Source organism: Pseudopodoces humilis, chromosome 2 (genome assembly GCF_049639895.1).
Source record: "Pseudopodoces humilis isolate 2021_Gansu_Grassland_sample_001 chromosome 2, ASM4963989v1, whole genome shotgun sequence".
Taxonomy (NCBI): Eukaryota; Metazoa; Chordata; class Aves; order Passeriformes; family Paridae; genus Pseudopodoces; species Pseudopodoces humilis.
Window position 1 is genome coordinate 85,807,912 of NC_142201.1, and position 12,503 is coordinate 85,820,414.

At 47.5% G+C, this 12,503-nt stretch overlaps 1 protein-coding gene across 3 annotated transcripts in view; it reads left to right on the forward strand.

Moving 5' to 3' along the window:
- LOC102100385 (alpha-2-macroglobulin-like protein 1) overlaps window positions 1-12,503 on the forward strand; it is a 24,780-nt gene continuing 12,277 nt past the window's right edge. For 2 of the 3 annotated variants that reach the window (XM_014259744.2, XM_014259746.2), the window contains exons 1-17: window positions 1-221; window positions 2,766-2,952; window positions 3,291-3,453; window positions 3,884-3,936; window positions 4,243-4,263; window positions 5,540-5,693; window positions 6,090-6,174; window positions 6,784-6,904; window positions 7,004-7,121; window positions 7,974-8,083; window positions 8,426-8,596; window positions 9,031-9,255; window positions 9,377-9,440; window positions 9,940-10,085; window positions 10,241-10,390; window positions 11,200-11,397; window positions 12,052-12,139. In XM_014259744.2, the coding sequence (XP_014115219.2) occupies window positions 151-221; window positions 2,766-2,952; window positions 3,291-3,453; window positions 3,884-3,936; window positions 4,243-4,263; window positions 5,540-5,693; window positions 6,090-6,174; window positions 6,784-6,904; window positions 7,004-7,121; window positions 7,974-8,083; window positions 8,426-8,596; window positions 9,031-9,255; window positions 9,377-9,440; window positions 9,940-10,085; window positions 10,241-10,390; window positions 11,200-11,397; window positions 12,052-12,139 (2,125 nt within the window). In that variant the 5' untranslated portion in view covers window positions 1-150. The remainder of the gene's footprint in view (window positions 222-2,765; window positions 2,953-3,290; window positions 3,454-3,883; window positions 3,937-4,242; window positions 4,264-5,539; window positions 5,694-6,089; window positions 6,175-6,783; window positions 6,905-7,003; window positions 7,122-7,973; window positions 8,084-8,425; window positions 8,597-9,030; window positions 9,256-9,376; window positions 9,441-9,939; window positions 10,086-10,240; window positions 10,391-11,199; window positions 11,398-12,051; window positions 12,140-12,503) is intronic. The other variant, XM_088052151.1, reaches the window with a different exon arrangement.

Sequence of the window (12,503 nt, forward strand, 5' to 3'; positions counted from 1 at the left end):
CAAGGGTGGAACAGGCGTCTAGTCAGGGCAGGAGTTGTGTGCTCCTTCGGCTCTGGATGAGGGGGAGAAGGAAGCCAGCAGGAGCAGGGGAGAACTGGGTACTGAGGAGTGGCTAAGCTTTCCTTGGAGGAATTCAACCTGCAGTCGGCTATGTGGAGGATCATTTTCCTGTGGGGCTGCATCCTTCTCCTGCCTAGCACGGCTGGAATGCCTGCAATGCTGTAAGAGCTTCACTGCTTTGCGAATGTGCTCTGGTTTGTATGGGATCCTGGCGGGGGGTGGCAGCACGACAGAAATGGGGCAGAAGTCTTAAGGTGAAGAGTGTTTTTCCAGAGAGGCATAATTTCTCATGTTCCCAAGGTTTCTCTTGGTTTCCATGTGCCCTTTCCCCACATTCCCCCTGATAACTGGCTCTTTCTTTAGTGCCTTTGATGTAGACCATGTATTTCAGCAATGACTCGGGCAGAACAGCACTGCCAGCTTTCTGCATGTGCTTAATTCTGACCTGCCGATATCTCATGTCTCCTACTGTGTTCCGGAATATGCTTCCTTTGGACTAAGCTCTTCTTCCCAGTGTCATAGACCATCATTTAATATTTTAGCCAGCAAAGCCGAGTGCCTTCACAGAGTGAGCAAACATGAGCCCAAATACATCTGATAGGGATGCTCTTGGTGAAGCAGTGTGTTCGCTCGGGCTTGGCTGGCCATCTGCTCCCACCACGCCTTTGCTCAGACCTCTGTCAAGGACAATTCCCAACACAGCTTCTCTTCATATACTTTGTCAGGAATGCAACTCCTGTTCCAGCAGGCACTGCTGTGATATCCTGGCTTCTAAACTTGTTCTGGCTTTTTTGAAGGCATTTGCTTTTGCGGCCATGGCACAAGTGCAAACAGAAGCATGACTGTGCATGAACAGTAGATGTTACAGTGAAAAATATGGCAGTGGGTTGTAGCTGGGTTCCCTCCTGCTGCATGTGGCATGGTGTGCCCATGCCTTGTTTTAAAAAACTTCTCTAGTGGGAGTATTTCCTCTAGGACATGTACCATAGGCTGGCAAGCTCCCACACAAAGGATGGGCTTTACTGCTGCCTGTTTGCCACTGTTACCTACAGCATGAAGCTTTGCTATTTTGGAAACACCACTTGCTTCAATAAGTTATTTGCTGTCCTGCCTGTATTCCAATTTTTTTCCATAGATTCATGATCCAGCTTGGATCTTGAGACCCTTGGATAACAGCCCCAGAGATCTTCTTTCTTACTTCTATAGCTCAGAAGGCAAGGGATGAATTTTTAAAGGGGTGTAAGAAAATGTTCCAGAGTAAAGGATCATTAAGAGCAAGGAAGATATTGGAGGTTTCAAATAGTGAATTTTTAGTGTTCATCCCATCCTTTGGCACAAGTGGCAGGAGGGAGGTGCCATGAGTCAGCTCAAGTAGGAAAAACAAAATGTTGTTGAGATGTGTTTTGAGATCCTCACAGCAGCTTGGCAGCACTCAAGTGTGACAGCAGTCAAAGGCTCCCAGCCAGAAGGACTTTGATTCCCTCTCGCCAGGGAGCTGAGCTCCAGCTGAGAACTGCCAGCAGTTCCTCCTGCTTTTCTGATCTTTCCAGGCCCTGCCCTCTGCTTCCTGCAAAACATGCTGCTGGCTGAGCCTGACCAGAGGCAGTGAGTGGGAGGAGACAGCAATAAGAATTTTGAAATCTGCTTGAATGTTGGCTTTTTGTTGGTCCTAGGTGCTACAGTACAGTAAAAGATGAAAACAAACAAATTGTGAACAGATTTTTGGTGTTACGGATGCAGCTCAGAGTAGATGCAGAGATGGGAGAGCAAGTAGAGAGCAAAGAGGACAAGAGTCTCAGGAGCTGAAGTGAAGGTGCTCATCAGTCTCTGTGGCTGGGTCATGGAGCTGGGATACTGGGTCCCTCACACAGGGCACTGTTTCTGAGCCCAAGAGTAGTAGGAAAACCAGCCAACAAAACTGAGGGTGATAATGTAGAGTGGTTCAGTGAAAATGTTAAAGACTTGGGAAACCTGCAAGAGAGCCAAGCTGCTGCTGGTCCCTTGGGTGATGTGGGGAGGTCCCTTCACCTTATTTTCACTTTCAATTTGTAAGGCAGTGACTTTATAATTTTATATGTGCATGAGCATATAGTGCTGCCTCACTGTCAGTGTCTGCAGTACCCATAGACAAGAACAGTATCATGTCCCACTAGTGTCATGACAGCAGAATGAAGACACCAGTGGTCTGTTAGGAAGTACCTAAATACAGGTCAAAACCTGCCCTCTTAGGAAATCAGTTTAACCTCTCCTCTCCTCTCCTCTCCTCTCCTCTCCTCTCCTCTCCTCTCCTCTCCTCTCCTCTCCTCTCCTCTCCTCTCCTCTCCTCTCCTCTCCTCTCCTCTCCTCTCCTCTCCTCTCCTCTCCTTGCCTCTTCTCTCCTCTCCTCTCCTCTCCTCCTCTCCTCTCCTCTCCTCTCCTCTCCTCTCCTCTCCTCTCCTCTCCTCTCCTCTCCTCTCCTCTCCTCTCCTCTCCTCTCCTCTCCTCTCCTCTCCTCTCCTCTCCTCTCCTCTCCTCTCCTCTCCTCTCCTCTCCCTCTCCTCTCCTCTCCTCTCCTCTCCTCCTCCTCTCCTCTCCTCTCCTCTCCTCTCCTCTCCTCTCCTCTCCTCTCCTCTCCTCTCCTCTCCTCTCCTCTCCTCTCCTCTCCTCTCCTCTCCTCTCCTCTCCTCTCCTCTCCTCTCCTCTCCTCTCTTTATTTTTTTCAACAGAAACTATGCCGTGGCAATACCATCTCAGCTCTACTACCCCTTCTCAGAGACAGTGTGTCTCCAGCTCAGCAGAGAGCAAGCAGTCCCGATCCATGTGTCAGTCACCTTGCAAAGCAGAGCTGGGAATGAGACTCTGATCACTCAGTCCATCTCTCAGTTTCGCTTCTTCCATTGCACAAGCTTCCAGGTGAGGAAGATACTTTCAAGGGTTCTCACTAGAGTGGATATTGCATGAGTTCTGCTCTTGCTGAGCAGGAATGCAAAGAATTGTGTCTTCCCATGAGGACATCTTAATTGGCCAGTAAATCTTCTGCTTAAGCCTGCATAGGTCTGCCAGTGTCCTTCCTGCTATGTAGCCCCATTAATATTTTACCCTTCTAGAAAACTTTTCGAAATGTTCTGTGAAGTCTTTCGGGGCAAGAAGAGCTAGAGCAACCCAAAAGCAATATCATAATTGTTATTCCAAAAATCTTGGGATCACTGAATGGGAACCACCCTGAATGATGGTTATAACTATACCTGCAGGTCCCTCCTCCTGCTGGAAACCCTGATGAAGTGGCTTTTGTTGTTATCACAGTCATGGAAGCCAACTCAGAGTTCCAGAAGAAACAGAAAGTCCTCATCAAGCACGGAGAGAAGAAGACTTTTATCCAGACAGACAAACCTGTGTACAACCCTGGACAAATTGGTATGGACAGAATGCCATGACTTGTGAGGGAGAGAGTGGTCCTCAGGCCACAAATGTGGGGTACTCCCTAGTCCTCTGAGCAGGACCTGCTCAGGAAGGGAGATGGGCCATAGGCTTCTTTCTAGGCTTTGAGGGGTTTGGGAATATCTCTCTCCTATGTCACCCTGCCATATGCCACTGTGAACAGCACAGCCAGCCCTCCCAGAGAGCCCCACACTGCCTCTCCTAACACTTTTTTTGGTTTTTTTCCTAGCAGGCTGCCAGCTCTTGGAGGGCTTTGGGCATAGGCCTAGGAGTGGATGGCTCTATCTGCTGCCCACATCCTCTCAGTGAAGCATGTGTACACATCTTTCTTAGCCATGTGTTCTAGTTAATTACTATTGAGTCCTGATTTCATTTCAGCCAGTCCTGTTTTCCTTTTGCTTTATAGTCAAGTTGCGGATTGTGACCTTGGATCAGAACTTTATTGCCAGCAGTGAAACAGTAAGTCAAGAGGGAAGATACCTGAAGTCTGGAAATGTTATGAGCTGCCTGCATGTCTTTTAGATCAATGCTTGGCTCAGGCAGGAGATGTGCATACAGCTGGTGTCAAAATTGCTTTCGGTGCTTACAAAGGGCATTGGGCACCACCTGCAAGACAGGAGCTGCTCAGGATGTTGGGTTATGGGCAGGCCCTGGGAATTGCATAGAGAAGACTGATGGATGGTTGGGGAAATAAAAACTACCGTGGAGGTGGATGGTAACTTACCTGAAAGCATCCCACCAGTAACTGTTGTTTCCTCCCCACAGCAGCGCCTGGTGGAACTGAAGGTAAAACTCCTACTTTATTGAAAGCGATGAACTCTTCTCACCTTGGGGAAGACACAGGTTTGGAGATGGTGGCAGGGAAATATTGCTGCAGAAAGTCAGTTATCTCAGAATGAATGGGAACAGTTCTTGACTGCTTGTCCTTCCTTCATTCCATGTCCACAAAAGTTTGGCAGAGCAGTGTCATGACACTAATCACACAGGTATCCCTGAAGCAAATGATGGGTGCCACTGAAAGCCAGCAAACCTTCCTGGAGTGGTTACTGGAATTCTAGTCCCTATAGCCTATGAATTGAAGACTTGTGAAAATCCTAAAGTTTCCTTAAGGAGAATTTTATATTTATCATATAGAAAGCAAAAGTTTGGGCAGCTAGTGTTGTGACTGCACAGCTAGAAACACTTCCTAAAGCAGCTTTCAGGCTATTATTCTTAAAATCTGTTCAGTGTAATCACTGTGCTGAGGAAAGACAGCTGAAGGTGGTGGTGGGGTTTGTAATACCCATGCAGAGAGGTTAGAAGAGTTCCCACTAGCAATGGGCAGTAGTTAATGTACATGTCATACCCAGCAAGGAATCATTACATAAACATGGTTTCTGAGACATCTTTGTGATACTTTATTCCAGTTTATGCAAACATAGCACTCTGATCTGGCTTCACCTTTTCCAGCAGCAGTGCCCACTTGTTCCACATGAAGCACCCATCAACTTATCACAGAGCTCCTGCTGGCTGAGCAGTGTGGCTGTACCCAGAGCTCTGCATCCTGCCCTCCCAGAACCAGCAGTGGGAGAGGACTGTCCTTCATGACTGGGCCTCAATGGTTCCCCTAGAACCATGGACTCCTAGACTTGTTTCCCCATTCTTTCCTGGGGATGCAAGACATCACTCCCTAGAAATCACTCCCCCATAGCTCGTGCCTTAGGCAGAATGTCTCCATGGTGACCTTGTGGGCTGTGCCAGCTCAGGTGACCACAGACATCTCTAAGAAGGACCACTTCTTTCTCTTAGTAAGACAGACAGGCAGTAAACAGCAGTTTTGCAGCAGTCAGAGATGGCAGTGCAGCCAGGGAACAGTGATATGATAGATTTACTTTGTCAATGAGACAGGGAGAAAAGTCCTTTCCTCTTTGAGCTTGGACTCACCTGAGCACTGTAGCTGTGCCATAGACTGGGCTCTCAGGACAAGAGAACATGTGGTCAGACCACGCCCTGGTACCTTGGACATCCTGCAAAAGAGTCTTTTTGCTCTGTAAAATAACTGCTGTCTACTCCACCTGTGCAGGACCCCAAAGGGAACCGAATTGCACAGTGGCTGGATGTTACACCTGTGGGAGGCATTGTGGACCTGTCCTTCCCGCTGGCTGCAGAAGCACCGGTTGGAGAGTACACCATCAAAATGCCTGACCTCACACGCACCTTCAGGGTAGAGGAGTATGGTAAGAGCCTCAGGAAGCTGGTGGCAGCAGAGAAAGAAAGGTGTGTTGCCATCCCCCCCTGTGACTAGCTGTGCTGGTTGTGCTGTCTCCTGGGAAGTGCAGCCGCCTGCCCAGACCCTCCCAGCTTTCTCCTCCCCCATGTCCTGAGGATGGGACTGAGACAGTGTCCCACAGCTGTGCTCTGGGGAGGAAACTCAAGCTGCCTTCTCCTGTCCCATTCTCCTAGCTGGGCTGTTGGTGTGTTCTTATCAGGCCCTGTGCTGGTAGTCAGGGAATGAGAGGAGAGCTTTTTTTCTGTAGAAAGCAGTTTTTTTCTGTAGCAATCACTTAGCAATGATTGGAGCAAATTAAGTCTTTCTATTCTCACTGAATTATATTTCTCTTGCTTTCACACAGTGCTGCCTAAGTTCAGTGTCTCCATCCAGATGCCTCAGGTGGTCACCATCCTAGAGGAAAGCTTCCCTCTCCACGTCTGTGGCATGTGAGCTGACTTATCATGGCAGAAGGTGCATTTTTACTGGTTTGGAAAATGCACAGTCATCAATAAATGAGCTCAAAATGGTCTCTGCCAACCCTACCCCCACCCCAAGAACTGGTACCCTGGCATCCTTTGCTAAGCAGTTCTCCTGGACTCTCACCTTTCTCCATATTCTCTCTCCCTACTTTCTGAGTCTGAAGGTGTGGCAGTCCATTCCCACAATGAAGCATGTGCCCTACAATACAGCACCTCTGCTGTATTTGTTAGTGACAGTGTCGTAGGAATAATGGCTCTGTTTGTGGCCAACACGATGTCCCCTAGCCCTGCCTGGTGGGACTGGTGTTGACTTGGAGAGAACTCACCCACCACTGCCTTCTGTCTCAATCTGATGACATCATTTGTACTTCTTGGCCTCCCCTGCTGAGCTGATGACCCATGAATATACTGCAGGGGATATATATATATATATATGTATTTACTATATGTATCGTATATATACAGCTATATACTATAGGCTGCTGGGCTGAATAGCTTCAAACCACAGGATAAAGCTGACATTACTCACTCTTGAGCCAGTGTTTCTGTGTGAGTCCTCTGTGCTCCCTTTGCCAGGTACACCTATGGGAAAGCAGTCCAGGGTAGCGTGAAGGCTGTGGTGTGCCGTAAACACATACGCTATAACCGGAAGTCTTCCAAAGCCAAGCGCAGTATTTGTAAGGATTACACTGGCCAGGTTAGACATCCACCCCTCTTACAAAAGGGAGAAACAAGGGCAAACAGAATGCTCTTTTGCCTTCATGATTGGCTAACAAATATAATTTCATGTTCCCAGACAAACGAGGATGGCTGCTTTTCCACTGAAGTGAATACTAAGATTTTCTACCGGAAACATGGTGATAATTATGATTTCAACCTGGAAGTTGAGGCTTTTCTGAAAGAAAGTGGAACAGGTATTAAAAACAGATTCCAGACTTTGTGGAAAATCTTCTGTTTTACACTCATAAAATGTACTTGTCTTTGGGTTTTTATCTATGAGATAATTGAGTTCATCCAACTTTGATGCCTGCTCTGGCAGTCATTTTGTTTTGATAGAGACGAGCAAGAACTGTTTTCTCTTGTTTTCTTAACACATTAAACATATGTACAGAGGTGGGCCAGGCCAGGTTCTCTTGTTCTTACACCATATTTTAGGACAGTCCATTGGAGTATGTTATTCAGAGCAGCTAGAGATAACCAAGGCCCTGACTGTGTACTGTTGTTAGCTCCTCATTAGATTTATCTCCACATCCCAGCTATGGAGATAAGGTTTCTTAAAAGGTTCCCTCTCTCACAAGACTTTGCAAAGCCTTCCTTACAGGAAAATGTTTCTCAGCCCCTTGCCAGAAACAGTGACACACATTCCATTAACAAACAACTGCAGTGATTTCAGAAGGACACACGGGAAAAGAAATCAGACTTCGAGCTGACATGGGAAAGGCAAGGAAAAATGCTGCCTTACAGTGACTGCTGTAAGGAGGGAAAGAGAATGGAAGGGGTCAGTTATGAGTAGGACCATCTTAAAGTGGGAAAGACTGTTTGAGATCTGTCTGACAAAGACCTCCAGATAGACTGCTGTTGTTCTGTCATGTCAGAATGTAGGAGGCACTATAGCTGAATGTGTGTGCGTGTTAAATGACTCCTGAAGTTGCATGGAGAAACTACAATCCCTTATGAGTGACAGTCCAGCCCTTAACTGGGTTCTTCCAGTCCTGATGCCTGCTTAGACACGATACTCACCTGCATGTGCCTCCTGTCTTTCCCAGGGGTGGAGTTCAACACCACTGAAAACTGCAAGGTCACTTTTGATATCACAACTCTCCAGTTCTGGGGGACAAGCTACTACTATCAGCAGGGAGCTCCCTACTATGGAAATGTGAGTGAAAAGGGAAGAAACATGGAAAGCCCAGCAGCTGGTCCTAAGCAGGTGGTAGGCACAGAAGTGCCCAGGGGTCCCCTTGTTCTGAGCTGCCCAAAGCTGCCAGCACAATCCTCTTTCCCAGTCCCTCCTTTGACATATCTACCAAGAGGTTATCCAAATGTATGACCGTGGCTTTGCCAAATGAGATGGCTGCTGCGTAAATAGGGAAAGGTTTAAAATGGAGAGGTTAAAATTCACATGAGAGTCCTTTTGCAGAGGGGCAGACTGGGACTTCTCCTGGGAGGTGTATTTTCAATCCTGAGGCCTCCAATTCTCTGACTGTTCTCTGCATTACAGCTGGAACTTAAAAGTGCCAATGGAACGCACCTGAAGAACAAGAAGGTGATTCTTACAGTGTCCTATGGGAGCAGGAAGCAGACCAAGACCTACCTCACAGATGACACTGGGATGGCCTCCTTCATCTTGGAGACATCAGCATGGGACAACAGCAGTGAAGTTATACTACAGGTTAGGAACCAGTTACTGCAAACCAGTCTGGAGCTAAGCAGGTAACTAGAACTGAAATATATTATAAGGGCAGATCCACTCTAATACCTTATCCGCATATACCAGAGAGAAGCAAAGGGCTCAGTGGCTTGATCCAGGGCTAATAAGCCACTTTACATAGTCAAATGATTTGACTTGCACCCAGGGTAGCAGCAGCATTGCAGGATTTCAGACTTCAGCCAAAGCTCTAGTAATGTACAGCTCCCTGCTCCTGTTTAGGCACTAGTTATCCCAGAGTGTGGTGCAGCAGGCAATGCCAAGCTCCACAGAAGAGGACTGATTGTAGGTGGAAATAGACACCTTACCCTGGGATCATTCAGAACCCACTGTTTAGACAGTCCTTTGGCGTAGGAAGAGCTGCAAGAAATCCTCAGGCACTTTCTTCTGTGCCACAGGCGAAGTCCCAGCCAGAGGACTCGAGCGGTCGAAATGTGAAGGTCTCTTACGGCACCGCATCGCTCCCGCTGAGGGCCTTCTACTCCTCCAGCCACAGCTCTGTGAGGATCCAGCCGGTGCAGGCAGTGCCAGCCTGTGGGGATGTGCAGCAGGTCACTGTGCACTACCACATATTTGCCACAGAGCTGGGCCATGGGTCTGCCAGAGCACACTTCTACCACCTGGTGAGTGCAGCGCCAGTGAGGTCAGCTCTGACTGGGTCTGTGTCAGCACAGGCCCCTTTGCTGGCCCAGAAACATGGAGCAGAGGCACTCTCAACCCTTTGTTCTGTCCATTACCCTTTAGGTTATGGCCAGAGGGTCCCTTGTGCATCATGGCCAAACAACAGTGCTTCTTGATCCACCATCAGGTAAGTGCATCTAACTACCAGGAACAGATTAAGGATCCAACAAGAAAGTCTTTCCAGCCTAGATGGAGGAGAGAAAAGAGATCTAACAGGAAACCACAGAGATGGCACAAAAAATGCCTGTAGGAAATATGCTTTTTTTTTCCAATTTCCTTTTTTTTTTTCTGCTGATCAAATGATGAAACTGTCAGAGTTTATCTGCAAACCTGGAAATTATCAGAGACTTCTAAGGTAACTTATGGAGTCTTTCTGGGTTCAAGTGGGAAGTAATTTCTCTTCCAAGTGCCCACTGTAACCAAAGTGTGTCATGATATAAGGTCATGGCTATAAAAACCTCCATCCTGCCCTAGCTGTGGCCTCCCCAGAAGCAAGGCAGAACAGTTTTTATCTAAGAATCTGTGCAGAAGTATTACAGAAGAAGAGCACGTTGCTGCTGTAATCCTTGAATTGCAGACATCTTTGCATCTTGCCATACTTTTTCAATTTTTCCTTCTTCTTTCAGGTCAGTACAGTGGGGCTTTCAACATCACTCTGCCCATTGACCTCATTTCATCCATGGCTACCCTGTTTGTTTACATTGCCTTCCCTGAGGGACAAATGGCAGCTGACACCTTCCGTATGAAAGTCTCCAGCTGCTTCAGGAACCATGTAAGCAGTGCACAAAACATAGAAGGGCAAGTGAGCTAGAGGGTGGCTAATGATCTGCAAACTGGCAGTAGATATCCAGCAGAATCCAATAACCACAGTTTCCCCTTTCCTTCACATCTCGATGTCTGCAGTCCCCCTTTCTTCTGCTGTTTCAGGTGAAGCTTGGCTTCTCAGACGCAGTGGCTCTCCCAGGATCAACTGTCCATCTCCATTTGCAGGCTGCACCAGGCTCCCTGTGCAGCATCCGTGCAGTCGACAGAAGTGTCCTTCTCCTGAGGCCAGAGGCTGAGCTATCCAAGGAGAGCGTGAGTCACTTCAGTGCTGAATGTTGCTGGTTAATAAGGCATGGTGGCTATTCCAACCAGTCCTTGAATGGGGACAGGGCGTGGTTTAATGAGAAAAAATGGAGGCCAACATCAAACACCAGCCAAAATTCCTAGTGTCTACAGAGGAGTGTTATTATAACAGAATAACCCACTGTCATCCCCAGCTGCAGCCTGAAGTCATATCCTTGTTAAACTTACAGTGCAGTGGCAAGCAGAAGGCAAGAGACGTCCATCTCCTGAACAGATTCATGACAGTGCTCTGGAAGAAGTCGTGTTAAAAAAATGCCAGATATGGGATAGGCTCCGTGTCTTTGTTACAGCTCACGTGAACCAAACAGTCCTTCCATCCACAGAGTGGGCTCTAAGTGGTGTACTGGCACTGGAAGGTCCCTTTTCTCCTCTAGATCTTGGTCTAAGGACACCTGAATTGCCCTTGACGCTGTCTTGGTGGATCCAGGATGTCTTCAGTCAGATGAGAAGCTGTCCAATGTTCCCCCTATGCAGGAAAGGTGTCCTTAGTGTTTGCACTGAGTTCACAGGTACAATTATTAAGCTAGAAGTGGCCACAGCTATGCAGCCATACCCCAGAGGGGCTCATGTTCTTCTCTGATGCTATGCATCCAAAATTTGTGGAGGCTCTGCATAGAATTCAAAACCCCTTGGGGCTGTTTTTTTATGACACATGGAATCTGAGCTTGGCCTCTGAGGTCACAAGCAATCTCTGGATAGAAATGAAAATTTTCCCACCTCTCACACTGCTCTGTACTGTTTTCATTCGTTCTCTACAGGTGTATAATATGTTCAGCTATGCTCAGGAGCAGCTCAGCACCCTCACAGATGTCTACAGTGACTACTGCACTATCCACAAGAGCCCAGGAATCACTGATGCCTCTAAGACCACCCTTTCTCCAGGAATGATGTCACCATTCATGTACAACAGATACTCTTATGCAGTGTCCCAGCCAGATGTTTATGAACTTCTGAAGGTATATCTAATTTCCAGAAAGCCTGAAATATCAGAGCTGAGCCCTTCTGTATCCCAGGTCAGCATTGTGTAGCTTCACAGATTGTCTTTCTTGTAAATGCTGGTGACCTCATGATCTGAATTTGCTAAGCTTCTGAACTAAGAGATCAATGACACTATGCTTCCAGCATGATAAATTCCCATTGATCAGGCAGATTCCTAGAACCCCCATTAGTCTCCTTTAGACTTTCTAGGGATTGGAAGCAGAGTGGATTGTCAGTATGTATCAGAGAAAACTGGAGGTTAGAAGAGCAGAGCACCTGAGAGAAAGGGGGCACCCAGGGAAAGGAGAGAAAGAATAGGAGGGAGGAATGGCGGTGAAGGATGAAGAAAAGTCTGGGTTAGGGTAGGCAGCAAACTGTGGTGCCAAAATAATGACTTTGTGTACAGGCACGCACATGTGAGTGATTACCCCTACAATCCTTTGGCATGAGGACCAGGCTCTGGGAACCCAACAGTTCTGCCTTCTCTCCTGATATAAATTTGCAGGTTGTGGTGAGGTGCAACAACACAGAGTAGCTGTGATACGCTGGGAGGCAGGATGAGAAACAGACCCTCAGACACACCAACCCCTCCACAGAAATATACCTTCTTTTCTTTCTCTTCTTTCCTCCAGAATGCAGGTCTAACATTTTTAACCAGCCTTAAAATCAAGTCTCCAATTGAGTGCCGCACCCAGACCACTTTTGACTACGACTACATGTGTACATCTCGATTTTTCCTGTTTCTTTGGAGATCACGGGTAACATATAGGCTGCACATGGGCAGCTGAACATGCAGTGTGCTTAGGAGCTGGGGATGGCTTACAGAGATGAGTGGGAGGCTGCACAGGAGATGTGCTCCAGAGGGAGAGGGGAAAGATCCTGGCATGAGTGTGTGTCCAGTGCGCTGGAGGGGCAGTGGGGTAGCTGCAGGGTTTGAACCTGTTTGGAAGCTTCAGTTGGTGAACAAGAAGATAATATGATCAAGGAGGGAAATGGGGCATCTGTCTCAGGAAAGAAAATCTGTTTGTAAGACTAGGAAAGGTCTTTCTGGAAATCAGAGAATGAACTAAGATTGGCATTGGGC